This window comes from Schistocerca gregaria, chromosome 2, assembly GCF_023897955.1.
Source record: "Schistocerca gregaria isolate iqSchGreg1 chromosome 2, iqSchGreg1.2, whole genome shotgun sequence".
Lineage (NCBI taxonomy): Eukaryota > Metazoa > Arthropoda > Insecta > Orthoptera > Acrididae > Schistocerca > Schistocerca gregaria.
This window is the reverse complement of record NC_064921.1, coordinates 874,013,829-874,025,937: the sequence shown is the minus strand read 5'-3', so window position 1 is coordinate 874,025,937 and position 12,109 is coordinate 874,013,829. Positions and strand designations below refer to the sequence as shown.

General features: G+C 37.8%; 1 protein-coding gene across 3 annotated transcripts in view; it reads right to left on the bottom strand.

The window, feature by feature from the left end:
* Window positions 1-12,109, bottom strand: part of LOC126335273 (TGF-beta-activated kinase 1 and MAP3K7-binding protein 3-like) — a 430,472-nt gene that overhangs the window by 24,097 nt on the left and 394,266 nt on the right. For 2 of the 3 annotated variants that reach the window (XM_049998334.1, XR_007564841.1), the window contains one exon: window positions 2,694-2,745. In XM_049998334.1, coding sequence (XP_049854291.1) covers window positions 2,720-2,745 — 26 coding nt within the window. In that variant the 3' untranslated portion in view covers window positions 2,694-2,719. Of the gene's footprint in view, window positions 1-2,653; window positions 2,746-12,109 lie in introns of those variants that run through there. The other variant, XR_007564842.1, reaches the window with a different exon arrangement.

Genomic DNA, 12,109 nt, shown 5'->3' with positions numbered 1-12,109 from the left:
TTCAGTGTACAATTGCAATAAACTAGGCCTACTGTAAATAGGACTTTTTGTTAAAAGATGCATAGTAAGTAACTACTTTCTTTAAAAAATTCCAATGTAATCAAATAAATATTAAGCTCCCTATATGAAATAAACATATACTGAACATATAACTGAAGAGGCAACAAAAGCAGAAGTTTTCTTTCTAGTATGCTCAAATAAATTTAGCTAGCAGAAGCACAAATAGTATTATCAGTATAGTTTTAGTTTATTGTTAATAATCACTATGCAGATTAAGTTTCTGTGATTTGCCTCTCTTCCGTTAATGTATATCCTGAAGGTTTTTCCTTCTTAGTGGGGCTGATGGAACGTAATGAACAAGTGAATGAAGTATTACAGTCTTCCAGAGCATATTAAGTGCCATGTAGGTAATGAAATGGAGTTTATGACTAAGTTTAAGAACCTTTTGATATGCAGCTCCTGCTATTCCATTGGAGAGTATCTCCGCATAAACTTTTAAAAGTACTGTCTTAAGTTATATTATAAATATCATTGTAATACAACAGCCTTTCATAATGTTAAGCTATTTCAGTGTATTACATTGTACTAATTGTACCTCATAAAATGTTCATCATCGACTTTTTTCTACATGCCTGAGACCTCTCTCTGCAGAATCGATAGAATATGACTAATGTAATGTAATAAAATGTAACACTACTTTGAAAATGTCATGTATTGATACTGTATCTTAATGTGTATTATAATTTAATAATATATATATGTCATTATTTCTGAGAAATTAATTTTCATAGCTGTATTGCATTTTTTAACAGGCATCTTAATTTACCAGGCAGTTTTTGTTAATATTTGCATAGCCATATCAGTAAGATTGTTGTTTATTAAATACATTCTCACAACAATCAGGGAAATTCAAGGACAGATTAATGCATAAAATAATAGAAAGGCAACCACTCACCTACAGCAGATCAATGTGTGGAGCACAGAAACACTTAACAGAAAACAGCATTCACACTAGCTTTTGAGCACTACGTCTTTTTCTAACAGAAGTACACACTTGGGCACACACAACTACACAGGTACCCAAATGTACATTCCTGTGGTCATGAGAAGACTGATATTGATACTTGATTACTGAAAGCAGTTGCCTGAGCTGGTGGAGGTGGGGAGGGGTAAGGAAGAATTCAAGAAGGGAGTAGTGAGAAAGAGATAAGTCTGACTCTGTGGCCACACAAAAAGATGAAAAGAGTACAGAGCAAAAAGAGATTTAGGAAGAGGGGGGAAGGGAGGGCAAAAAGGAGATGGGGAAAAAGTGTGAAAAGTGAAGATGAAAAGGGAGAAAGGGAGGAGTGAGAAAAGGGAGAAGGGTTGAAAAGTGGAGAGCGGGGGGGGGAAGGAGAAAGTCCACAGGGTGGGAGCAGAAGAGGAAGAGTAATGGAAGAAGACAGTGCACAATCTGAATGGAGAAGAAGTGGTGTGCACAGAAGGAAGAAAGTTTTGTGCCCTCACAATCCCCCTGGCCTCAACCTCCACTAGCCTGTTCTCACTGCCTGCCCTTAACTTTTCCCTTCTTCTTTCTGTCTTCCCCACTCCTTCTCCATCCAGATTGCACTCTGCCTTCTCCCATCACACTTCCAACCCCCCATGTGGGAATTCTCCCTCTTCTCTCCCACCCCTTTCAACTCCTCTCTCTTCTCTTGGCCCTCTGTTTCTTCATGTTCATCTTCAGCTTTCTGTTTCTTTCCCCTCCACTTTTCCCCTCCCTTCCTTCCCATCTCCCTCTTCCTGTATTTCATTTTTTCTAATCTCTGTACTCTTTTCATACTGTTGTGCAGCTGTGGAATCATCTGTCCAAAGACCTGCCCCTGTCCTGCTACCCCCTCCTTGTGTCCAACTGAACCCCACCTCTATCAGCTCAGGCAACTGCCTGCAATTATCAAGTATCAATAATCAGTCTTTCTAAGGCCACGAGAGCATATGTTTGAGTGTCTGTGTGTGAATGTGTGTACTTCTGATGGAAAAAGAGCTAGTACTCAAAAGCTGATATGAATGTTGTTTTCTGTGCTTCACACATCAATTTGCAATGGGGGAATGGTTGCCTTTCCCTTGTTTTATGAATTAAATATGTCCTTATGAATCATTTGTTCATTTGCATCATTTGGAAATAAGCCATTAGACACCAGTAATACTTTCTGTTGATATTTGTTTTATGGGTATTAGGCCATGGTCCAAGGCATATTTCTCTGCCTAACATTTTGTCCTCCTATGCTGGACCCATCATCAGAAATTTTAACAACTCAGAAAGCAGTTACAATATCGAACAAGCTCAGCAAGTTCGGTTTGCTGGGCTTGCTTGAGATTGTAACTGCTTTTTGAGATGTTATAGCCTCCGATAATATCCCCAGTATTGGAAGAGTAGGCAGGGAAATATGCCTTGGACAAAGGCATAATGCCCATAAAACAAATATCACTGAAAAAGCAAATACTGCCAGGGACAGTCTCCACTGTATGATTAGATAGTACTGTCTGATGCACTGTGGAAACTTGATATTTTATTAATAAAAACTATTACCTCTATCATCAAAGTGTGAGAAGTCTATTTGTGGGTTACTACTATGCTCTTGGAGGATAAAACATGCTGGTATAGTTGCAGTACCTTGTGTTAAGTTAGCAGACAAAACAGAAGCGAATAGTACCTTGGGCAGCCTCCACCAAACAAGCTTCAGACAACCCAACTGCGAAGCACTCCTAGAACAAAGAAATTATTTGCAGCCTGCTAACTATTTTAATGCCAACAACTATATGTGAAACATGTCAAGCTGTACCTGAATATTAAGATAACTGTTATTAAATCATCATGAAGTACCATTTGTAATGGGAGAAAAGACAGTGCACTACAACAGTTAGAGAATTTCACATTTCTCTTGGATATCTGGAAACGGAAAGTAATGGGGACATGCAACAAGAGCAAGTTCCATTTCCTGTATAACAAGCCAAACTGAAGGAACAAGGTTTAGGGTTTAACATCTATTGACATTGAAGTTCACTGGAATTTGTGATGGCATATGGTTGGGCACTGAATGTACAACATGTGTGGCCTTTGATTTATGTGTATTGATGAAAAAGAAAAGTTAAAATTCATCCATGTTTTTATGTAACAGTGATTTATTAAGGCTTGCTAGAGAATATGAACTACTTTCACAATGTTGTTACTTTCCAAAATAGGTTTAAGGTATACAATACTATGAAAAGGAAAGATGCTACTCACCATATAGTGGAGATGCTGAGTCACAGATAGGCATAACAAAAAAAAAAAAACTGTTACAAATAAAGCTATCAGCCTGTATGGCCTTTACACACACACACACACACACACACACAAATATGACTGCAGTCTAAGGCAACTGTAACCATACAAGTGTGGCTACAGTTGCCGTAGACTGCATGCAGTCATGTGTGTGAGATGCATTTGCGTGAGTGTGTGTGTGTGTGTCTATTTTTTGATGAAGGCCTTATAGGCTGAAAGCTTTATTTGTAAGTGTTTTCATTGTGCCTATCTGGAACTCAGCGTCTTCACTATATGGTGAGTAGCAACTTTCCTTTTCATAATTCTGGACAATTTACTTCTTCAAAATTGTGTTATATCTTCCAGTAGGTCACATAAGTAATTTAGGAGTAAAGGGGACCACTCATCGAATAGCAGAGATGTTGAGTCATCAACATGTACACAAAAAAGAATGAAAATTTTGATAGGTTTCACACACACACACACACACACACACACACACACACACACACACACACACACACACACACACCTATGCAGTGCTGGCTGAAGGACTGCAGTTCGGCAAATAGACTAGGATGAGAGATTGTGTCAAGTGGGCTGGGTAGAGGAAGAAAGAGGCAAGAAGCAGGTAGAGGAGTGGAAAGGGATAGCTAATGGTTCGGAGGGAGGTGTTACCAAATAGAACAGGCTGCTGAGCACAACAAGGTCAAGTTCAGTTGCTGCTTCACAACCCGTGCATCTGGATCTGTCCTCCCAGTACCAGCTTTCTGAGTTACACAGATGGGAGTTATCCTTGCAACATTTCCTTTGCTCTCATAATCCCCTTGAACTCAATCTCTATTAGCTATGGCATCCACACCCTCTGCCCTACAGTCTCTACTACCTCTGCCCTGCACCCCCTCCCAATCCATGCTTCCACATCACTGTCATTGTGCACCACACAAACCCAGCAGTTCTGGTGTCAGTATGTTTCATTCCCATCCCGTGCAGGTACATCATCTCCTTCCCACTTTCCTATCCCACACACCTGGTGCCTCCCTGCAAGTGATCAGCTACGCCTCCCCATCTCCTCCTGCCACTTCCAGCCTCTTTCTTCCTTTGCCCAACCCACCTGATACTAATCTTCACACCACTCTACCTGCTGAAGTGCAGGCCCAGCACTGTGGGTTCAATCAGCACAAAGTAGATGCATGTTTGTGTGTGTGAGCTAGCAAAGTTCAATTCTTTTCTTGTGTGCCTCTACTGTTCAAATATTCAGTGATTGATCTCCATTACTTCTAAATTATTTATATTCTGCCAGAACCATCCTTAGCATATTTTTGTAGGTTACAGAAAACTTTCTGTCAATGGTCTCTTTCCCATTTCTTTATGCCTCTCTCATCTATCAGAGTTCATTTCTAAGTAACATGTACAGCTGACTACCTGTCTCATTTCTCATTCTTTTTGTTCATATATTTTCTTCTTTCATCAGTAAACTGATTTCTTTCCTGAGATTGCACTGCTTTCTGGTTCACACTTTCATTGAACTTCAGGTGCCTTTCCCACCTAAATTATTTCCTTCTGTATTGTACCCTACACCTTTTTTACTGAACTGCTCCTGAGCCATTGTCCAGGAGAGCTTTTACATTGCCCAATTCTACCCTGAATGTTCAATATTCCACTTCATCATACAGTCCTATTTCTTTCATCTTTTGAATGTTATCTCCCATTCCACCCTAAATTTTAAATTTCCATTGCATTCTCCCTTTTTTATTGTTTTTAATTCTATTCTACTTTTCACCACTAGTAGTCTACAAGCTAAGTCTATGTCTACATCTGGTTATCCAGTTCAGTTCAACAATTCATTACAAAGATTTTTGTAACCATTCTGTATCCTGCTGATATTTTCCTGTGACCTCACATCTTTTCTAAGTACTTACAGTTTATTACATTTTCCATCACAGTTGCATATAGCTGTTTTTTTATCTGTAACTAGTTTCAAACACCTGTGCTGAATTTCAGATCAACACCAACATTAGAAGGAGCAGTTTTAATTTTTTTAAAGACACAAAATGTTAAAATACATAATAATTTTCAATATTTAGTATGCACAGTGTATAAACAATGTGCAGCACATCTATTACAACACACCTGCTTCTCTAATGTTTGGCTGAATGTATCTTCAATGGAATATTCAAAAGATTGTTCATACAATAAACCAATATAATGAATGTGTTGTAATTGCAATATAATTCTGATGGCACATTTTGTTTCTCTTGTGAGTTTTGAACAGTGTATATGTTACAACAAGTTGGAAACTACTGCAGAATTTTAAAAGCTACCTCTTACTACTCCAACCCTTCCTCCCCCCCCCCCCCCCCCCCCCTCCTTTCCCACGCCCACCCAAAAAGATATTTAGTTCAGTAAATCTGATTTTGATTCCCTCCACTTTTGGTAAGATGACTGATACAATTGAACATTTTCATTGCCCTTCATTTTATGAGTTTTGCAATTTTCTCAAATATTCTTTCTATTTTCTCATCACAAGCATTCCACACTTTGGTTTGTAAAATGTTGTCCTGGTACCTCTTCCTGCTGGTAACCAACTCCAATGCAAAACTCACCTGAAGATATGACTAGGAGGATACTCTGTAATCTTTCACAAAGGAAGCTATTGAATATTGTTGTCTTTGGCATGAAAATTCTGACTAATACCAATGCTCATATTAAAAGTATTTAAAATTTCCACTGTATGGATAGCTGATAGTGTTCTCTAAAATTGATGAAGTTAAATAAACATTTAGCATGAAGTAGTAGATGCACATGTAGGGGCACAAGCTCTATGGACTTCCATCTCCAAGAATGTCGCTGCAAAAAACAGTATCTATGGGCCTTTGGCAGTTTGTTCCGGGACGCCAAATGTTTAAGTTATATCTGTCAACATAATGTGTGTAAATAAATAGTGTGTATGTGAATTGGTAACATTGACAGTCATTACACATCATGAACATTGTGTTTGTTAAACAAATCCTACACACACAACAGCTGAGTGATGTAAGTAAAAAACAGAGTAGTGTCTAATTTCAAAGGTGCTAATGTTCCTATAAAACATATAAGGTAATCTAGATGTGGGTAGCAATCTATCCTAATCCATATTGTTATTTCATTTTGGATTTACCATTTTTTGATCATGGTTAAGGTAATAAAAAAATAATGAGAGCCAAATCTCCGGTTCGCAGATATTACACACAGTCTCACTGATCAACGTCTATTTGATTTTTAAATTATTCAGTAATGAGATGGAGAATGCAGTAATAGGAAACTAAACCACTTAGGCTCTGTGACAAAACCATTGTGGAGTATAAACCTCACATAGCACAAATGTACATGAAGTTGAAGGAAGAACCATGGGCTTAATCTTTCTTTCCTGGTAGTGATGAATCAATTTGTTTTGTTTTTTTTTCCTCCTGCCTCAATGATTGATGATTTTATTCTTTGTTTATCTCCTCCAAAATGGAATCATATGTATTTTACTTCTTTACTAAATTAAAATCTTTGTGTGAGTATGGACCAAAGCACCAAATAAAGGTAGTGATCTGATGAAGGAATTTGAAAGTCAAACAGTTTTTCACCCTTTCTATGTTTCAGTCCACTGCCTAGCTCTTGCTCTATTTAGTGGATAGTGATCTGTCATCCTACACAACATTGTTCTACAAGCTACATGGTACTGAAGGAAAGAAGGGCTCTTCATACCAGTGAGTAAAATTTAATAAAGAGCATCAGTATTTTAATGTGCTGTGTCAGCACAGCAAATGAGAGGCAGGGAATATATTTAATAACACTTCTACACAAAAATGAGGTTGGATACTGCATACATCAACTCTTAAATCTTAATATTTCGTTACTGTCTGATGTGACAGCAAATTTTCTTAACTGTTTTGTTACATAAATTCTTCTATTTTCTTTGAAATAAATGTTGTTCCCATACCAGATTTTTTAAACAAAACTCGGGTTTATCACCATCAGTTTCATGAAAGAGTTCTTTCTTTTCTATTCTCTCCTGATAAAAGCTTAAATATTTTCAGATTTACATTATTGTTTTTGAAAAATAGACTAAAATAAGAATTCTGATTTCAGACAGCATTTTTTGCTGTGGTCTATAAATTATTCTTTGTGGTGATTAACAAAAATCTACATATATTGTGATAAAATACTGTTCTCTATTATTTTCTTTTAATCAAATATGTTTAAATTAATCTGTCTATACTTCATTAGAGATTTCTGATTTATCAGTGGTTAGTATCATTAAATCTCATTTCATGCAGAAGAAGCCCCATTTCACACCATATTCTGGATGGGTGAGTGTTGGGTAATCTTTTCGTCTCTTACAACAGTTAATAGCAATTTATAATCCTATTTCATTTGCAAATAGGTCAGTTTCTTTCAGTTAGATGATGTAAGTAACTGAAACTGGTATTTAAAATGTTTGCAAACACTTCCAGTAACTACCAGGATAAAAGACACTGCTGAGGATTATAGGCAAAATACAAAGCCACTTACCGAATAGGTAAAGAGTGCAGCCATTAGCAGGATACCCATCTCTCAGTAGTACAACAAACCTGAAGAGAAAGTGCCTACAGTCTGTCATATAGTTTCAGAAGATAATGATTTTACCACAGCAAGTAATTGAGACAGTTCTCTACTTCTGTGAGAGTTCATTAATGGCGTCTTTTTGTACTGTACTGCCTATTTTGCAAACTCAGCAGTGTATGGACTTTGTTCAGACTATCACATCTTTGAAAATCATCCAATTTCCTGTTTCAACTCATTATGATTCAACTGATTGTTACAGAACACTATTCACACTCTTATTGGTTTTGTGTGAGGTCTGCAGATTTCCTGCATGACATGTCCGAAAAACACTGTGCAAGCCAAAAAATGGAAAATGGAAGTGGTGTTTTACAAAATGTATTGTTTAGCTTGTTTAAGTCCCTGAAATATCTGCCATTTAGAAATAGAATAATATGCATATAAAGTTTGTCTATATTAGACACAATATTATACAAGGTCTGACATACAAATTGATCTGGTTTGCTGTTTTAGTATTTCTTAACTGGATGCTGGACTGATCCATCATTTTATGTGCAATGTGTACTTATTATCTTTCCACTGGAAATATTTAAATCCTACAGGGGAAAGCAGTAAGATTAGATTCAAAAATTCTGATGATGACAATGTCATAAGAAATGGAACTTAACTCTGAATGGGCAAGTATGGGGAAAGCTCTTGGTCATTTCCTTTTCAAAGCAATTAAGCAATTATCTTACTATCCGCTTGAAGCAGTTTAGGGAAAAGTACAGAAAATATGATTCAGGGTGGCCAGAAGAGGATCTGAACACTGCATCTCGTATGTGTGATCATAATGCCTTAATAACTATACCACCTCGCTCTGGAAGATATTTTACATCAACTATTTCATTGCAGCATTTCAAAATTAAAATAGTCAAGGAACTGGTTACCAAAATACATAACAGCGATTTCAGTCTTTAATTTCATGCTGACAACACAAACCTAACTATACATGAACTGTTGCATATGGACATGTAAGATTTCAGGTGAAATTCTCATACTAAAATGCTTAGATTTACAAGACATATGTGGTTATACATAAATTTATAGATTCTGTCTGCAAGTATATGGTGATTTAACAGCATGCTTAAACAACTGAGTAGTCTGTTTCTGTCTAGAATAACTGAACACAATAATTTCTCAGAATAGTAGCACCAAACAGTAACAGCCACACGCTTTCTGGACCACAACCACTGTAATGAAACTACATTACAAAAACAAACATCTGCTATTATCATTTGTGCTAAATTGCTTTCACAGTTAGGTTCAAAACACAAACCTAGCAACAGTCCTAGCTCTATTTACATCTTCTTTGAGTTATGTATCTCAGCTATGTCTGCCATTTAGCTAAAAGAGTTGTATTTTCACTGTGAGGTTGAATTTTTGTCATTTTTGTATTTCCAAGAAAAAATATGCTGGAATTGGTTTTACTCACTTTAAAGGGTGGACTGTGATACAGTCAATAGTAATAGGAAAGAAAGAAGAGTGATAAGTTACAGATTCTTCCCCTGGATTTTTGTAAGTCTCCCCTCCTATTAAAACAAACTGAGTTTGTGGATTTACCAAAGTTACAATATTCATCAATGAATGTACCTCAAGTGATTTCTTAGCAGCTGCAATTCACAGTAATTTTTCATTCATTCCCTTGTTTTAATATATGTTTCTACCTTATTGTTCTAATTAATTACAGAAGAAAGGATACATATTCCAAAAAATCAGCATTATTATTTCAATGAAAATAATTTTTAAAAGTATGATGTAATTGGATTGATAAAAAGTCTGAAAATCAAGTGCTGGCAGGAAAAAACACATAGCAAGCTTCCAGAGCCAGTGGCTCTTTCTTCTGGCAGAAAGGTGGAAGGGGAAGGAAGAGCGGGGAAGGAAAAGGAATGGTGAAGTTTAGGAAATGGGGAGAGTCCAGAAAAGTTGCCCAGAACCCCAGGTCAGGGCAGACTTACCAGATGGGAATAAAAGGGAAGACTGATTGTTACAGACTGCACTGGATGAGATTTGAAAACTTCAGTGCTTGAAGGGGGAAGATAGGGCAATATGCAAGACAGAGATTGGTGGCAAAGAATTGTGCTAAATTTAATAAGAGCAGAAAGCTAAGAGCATTCTATACGGTAAAAGACAGGACAGAAAATAAAAAGATACAGCAAACTGAAATTGAGTGAAGAAAGGAATAGTTATGGAGAAGAAATGCTGGGGCCAAGATAATTAAAGAAAATAATTAATGCAATTTAAGGCCAGTTGGGTGACAAGAACCAAGGACATGTTGTAACTCCAGTTCCCACCTGTGGAGTTCTGAGAAAATTGCTTCCAGAGGAAGAATCTAGATGGCATATGTGGTGAAACAAGCTCCAAAGTCATGACTGTCATGATGTAGAAAATGCTCTGCAGCAGGATATTGTATGTTTCCAGTATGTGCCCTCTGCCTATGCCCATCCATCCTAACTGATAGCTTTGTGGTCGTCAACCAATGTAGAAGGCTGAACAGTGGTTACACAACAGCTGGCATACAGTATGTGTTGTTTCACAGGTGGCTCTTCCTTTGGTAGTATATGTTTTGCCAGTGTAAGGACTCATGTAGCAGGTGGTAGTAGGGTGCATAGGGCAAGTCTTACAGTGAGACTGTCACAGGGGTAGGAGCCACAGGGTAGGCAAGTGGGTGCAGAAGGAGCACAGGATCTGACAAGGACATTGCAGAGATCGGGAGGTTGATGAAAAGCTATTTAGGTGTGGTGGGCAAAATGACAGATAGAATGGACCTCATTTCAGGGCACAGTTTTAGGAGGTCGTAGACTTGTCGAAGTAGCTGATACAAGACCGGGATAATATGGAGTGACAAGAGATGAACTCCTAAGCTGTATTTTGGAGGGATCAGCAATACCAGAATTGGATGTTATAGCTTGTGAAATATGCTTTTGAACTAGCTTGGTGGGGTAATTATGTCCAGTGCAACCTGAGATGGGAATGGTGGTGCACTGCTGTGAACAGCCTGCATCTGAACAATGTAAGTACTGTTGTTTATTAGTAGACTTAATATGAAGAGAACTGTGTAGCTGATCCTCAGTGAGTATGTGATCAACATAAAGGAAAGTGACATGGGATTCAGAATAGCATACACACAAGCCCTTTAACTGGCTAAACATATACTACCAAAGGGAGAGCCACCTGCAAAACTACAAATGCCATGTGCCAGCTGTTGCGTAACCACTTACCACTGTTCAGCCTTCTACATTGGCTGACTACCACAAAATTATCAGTTAGTATATACTCTCCGCGCGCGCGCGCGCGCGCGCGCGCACGCACGCACACACACACACACACACACACACACACACACACACACACACACACACACACACACACACACACACACACACAGATGTCTGCTTGTGTCTGTGTATGTATGGATGGATATGTGTGTGTGTGTGTGCGCGCGAGTATATACCTATCCTTTTTTCCCCCTAAGGTAAGTCTTTCCGCTCCCGGGATTGGAATGACTCCTTACCCTCTCCCTTAAAACCCACATCCTTTCATTTTTCCTTTTCCTTCCCTCTTTCCTGACGAAGCAGCCACTGGTTGCGAAAGCTCAAAATTCTGTGTGCGCGTTTGTGTGTTTTATTCATTGTGCCTCTCTACCGGCACTTTCCCGCTGGTAAGTCTTGGAATCTTTGTTTTTAATATATTCCTTTATTCGTTTCATTTCAGATTTATGTTTCTGTTTTGTTCTTTCTATCCTTCCTCCCCCCTCCTTCTACCTCTATCACATACAGTGCACTTAGCTTTCCTGTCTTAAAAACTCATGCTCAATGTTTTGTCTGTAATCTCTATCTTGCATGTTACCCCAGCTTTTGTCTTTATGCTCTCAGGCTTTCAAATCTTGTCTGGTACAGTCCCCAACAACCAATCTTTCCTTCTCAACCCTTCTGCCAGAAGAAAAAGGCCTCTGGCTCTGAAAGCTTGCAAATTTCAGTACCTTTATATGTGTTTTTCCTGCCAACACTTGGTGAGTAGATTTTTTTTATCTATCCAGTTACATAACATTATTGTTCCATTATTTATATTATTTTCAACAGTAACAGGACCTATAGGTTCTACTGTATGTAAATACATTAAGTATGAATTTTTATATAAATTTCTCATATTTTATCCATGGGTTACTTATCACATTAAACCTTTTATTCTCCAACTGAGTTATTTTTTGTTAGT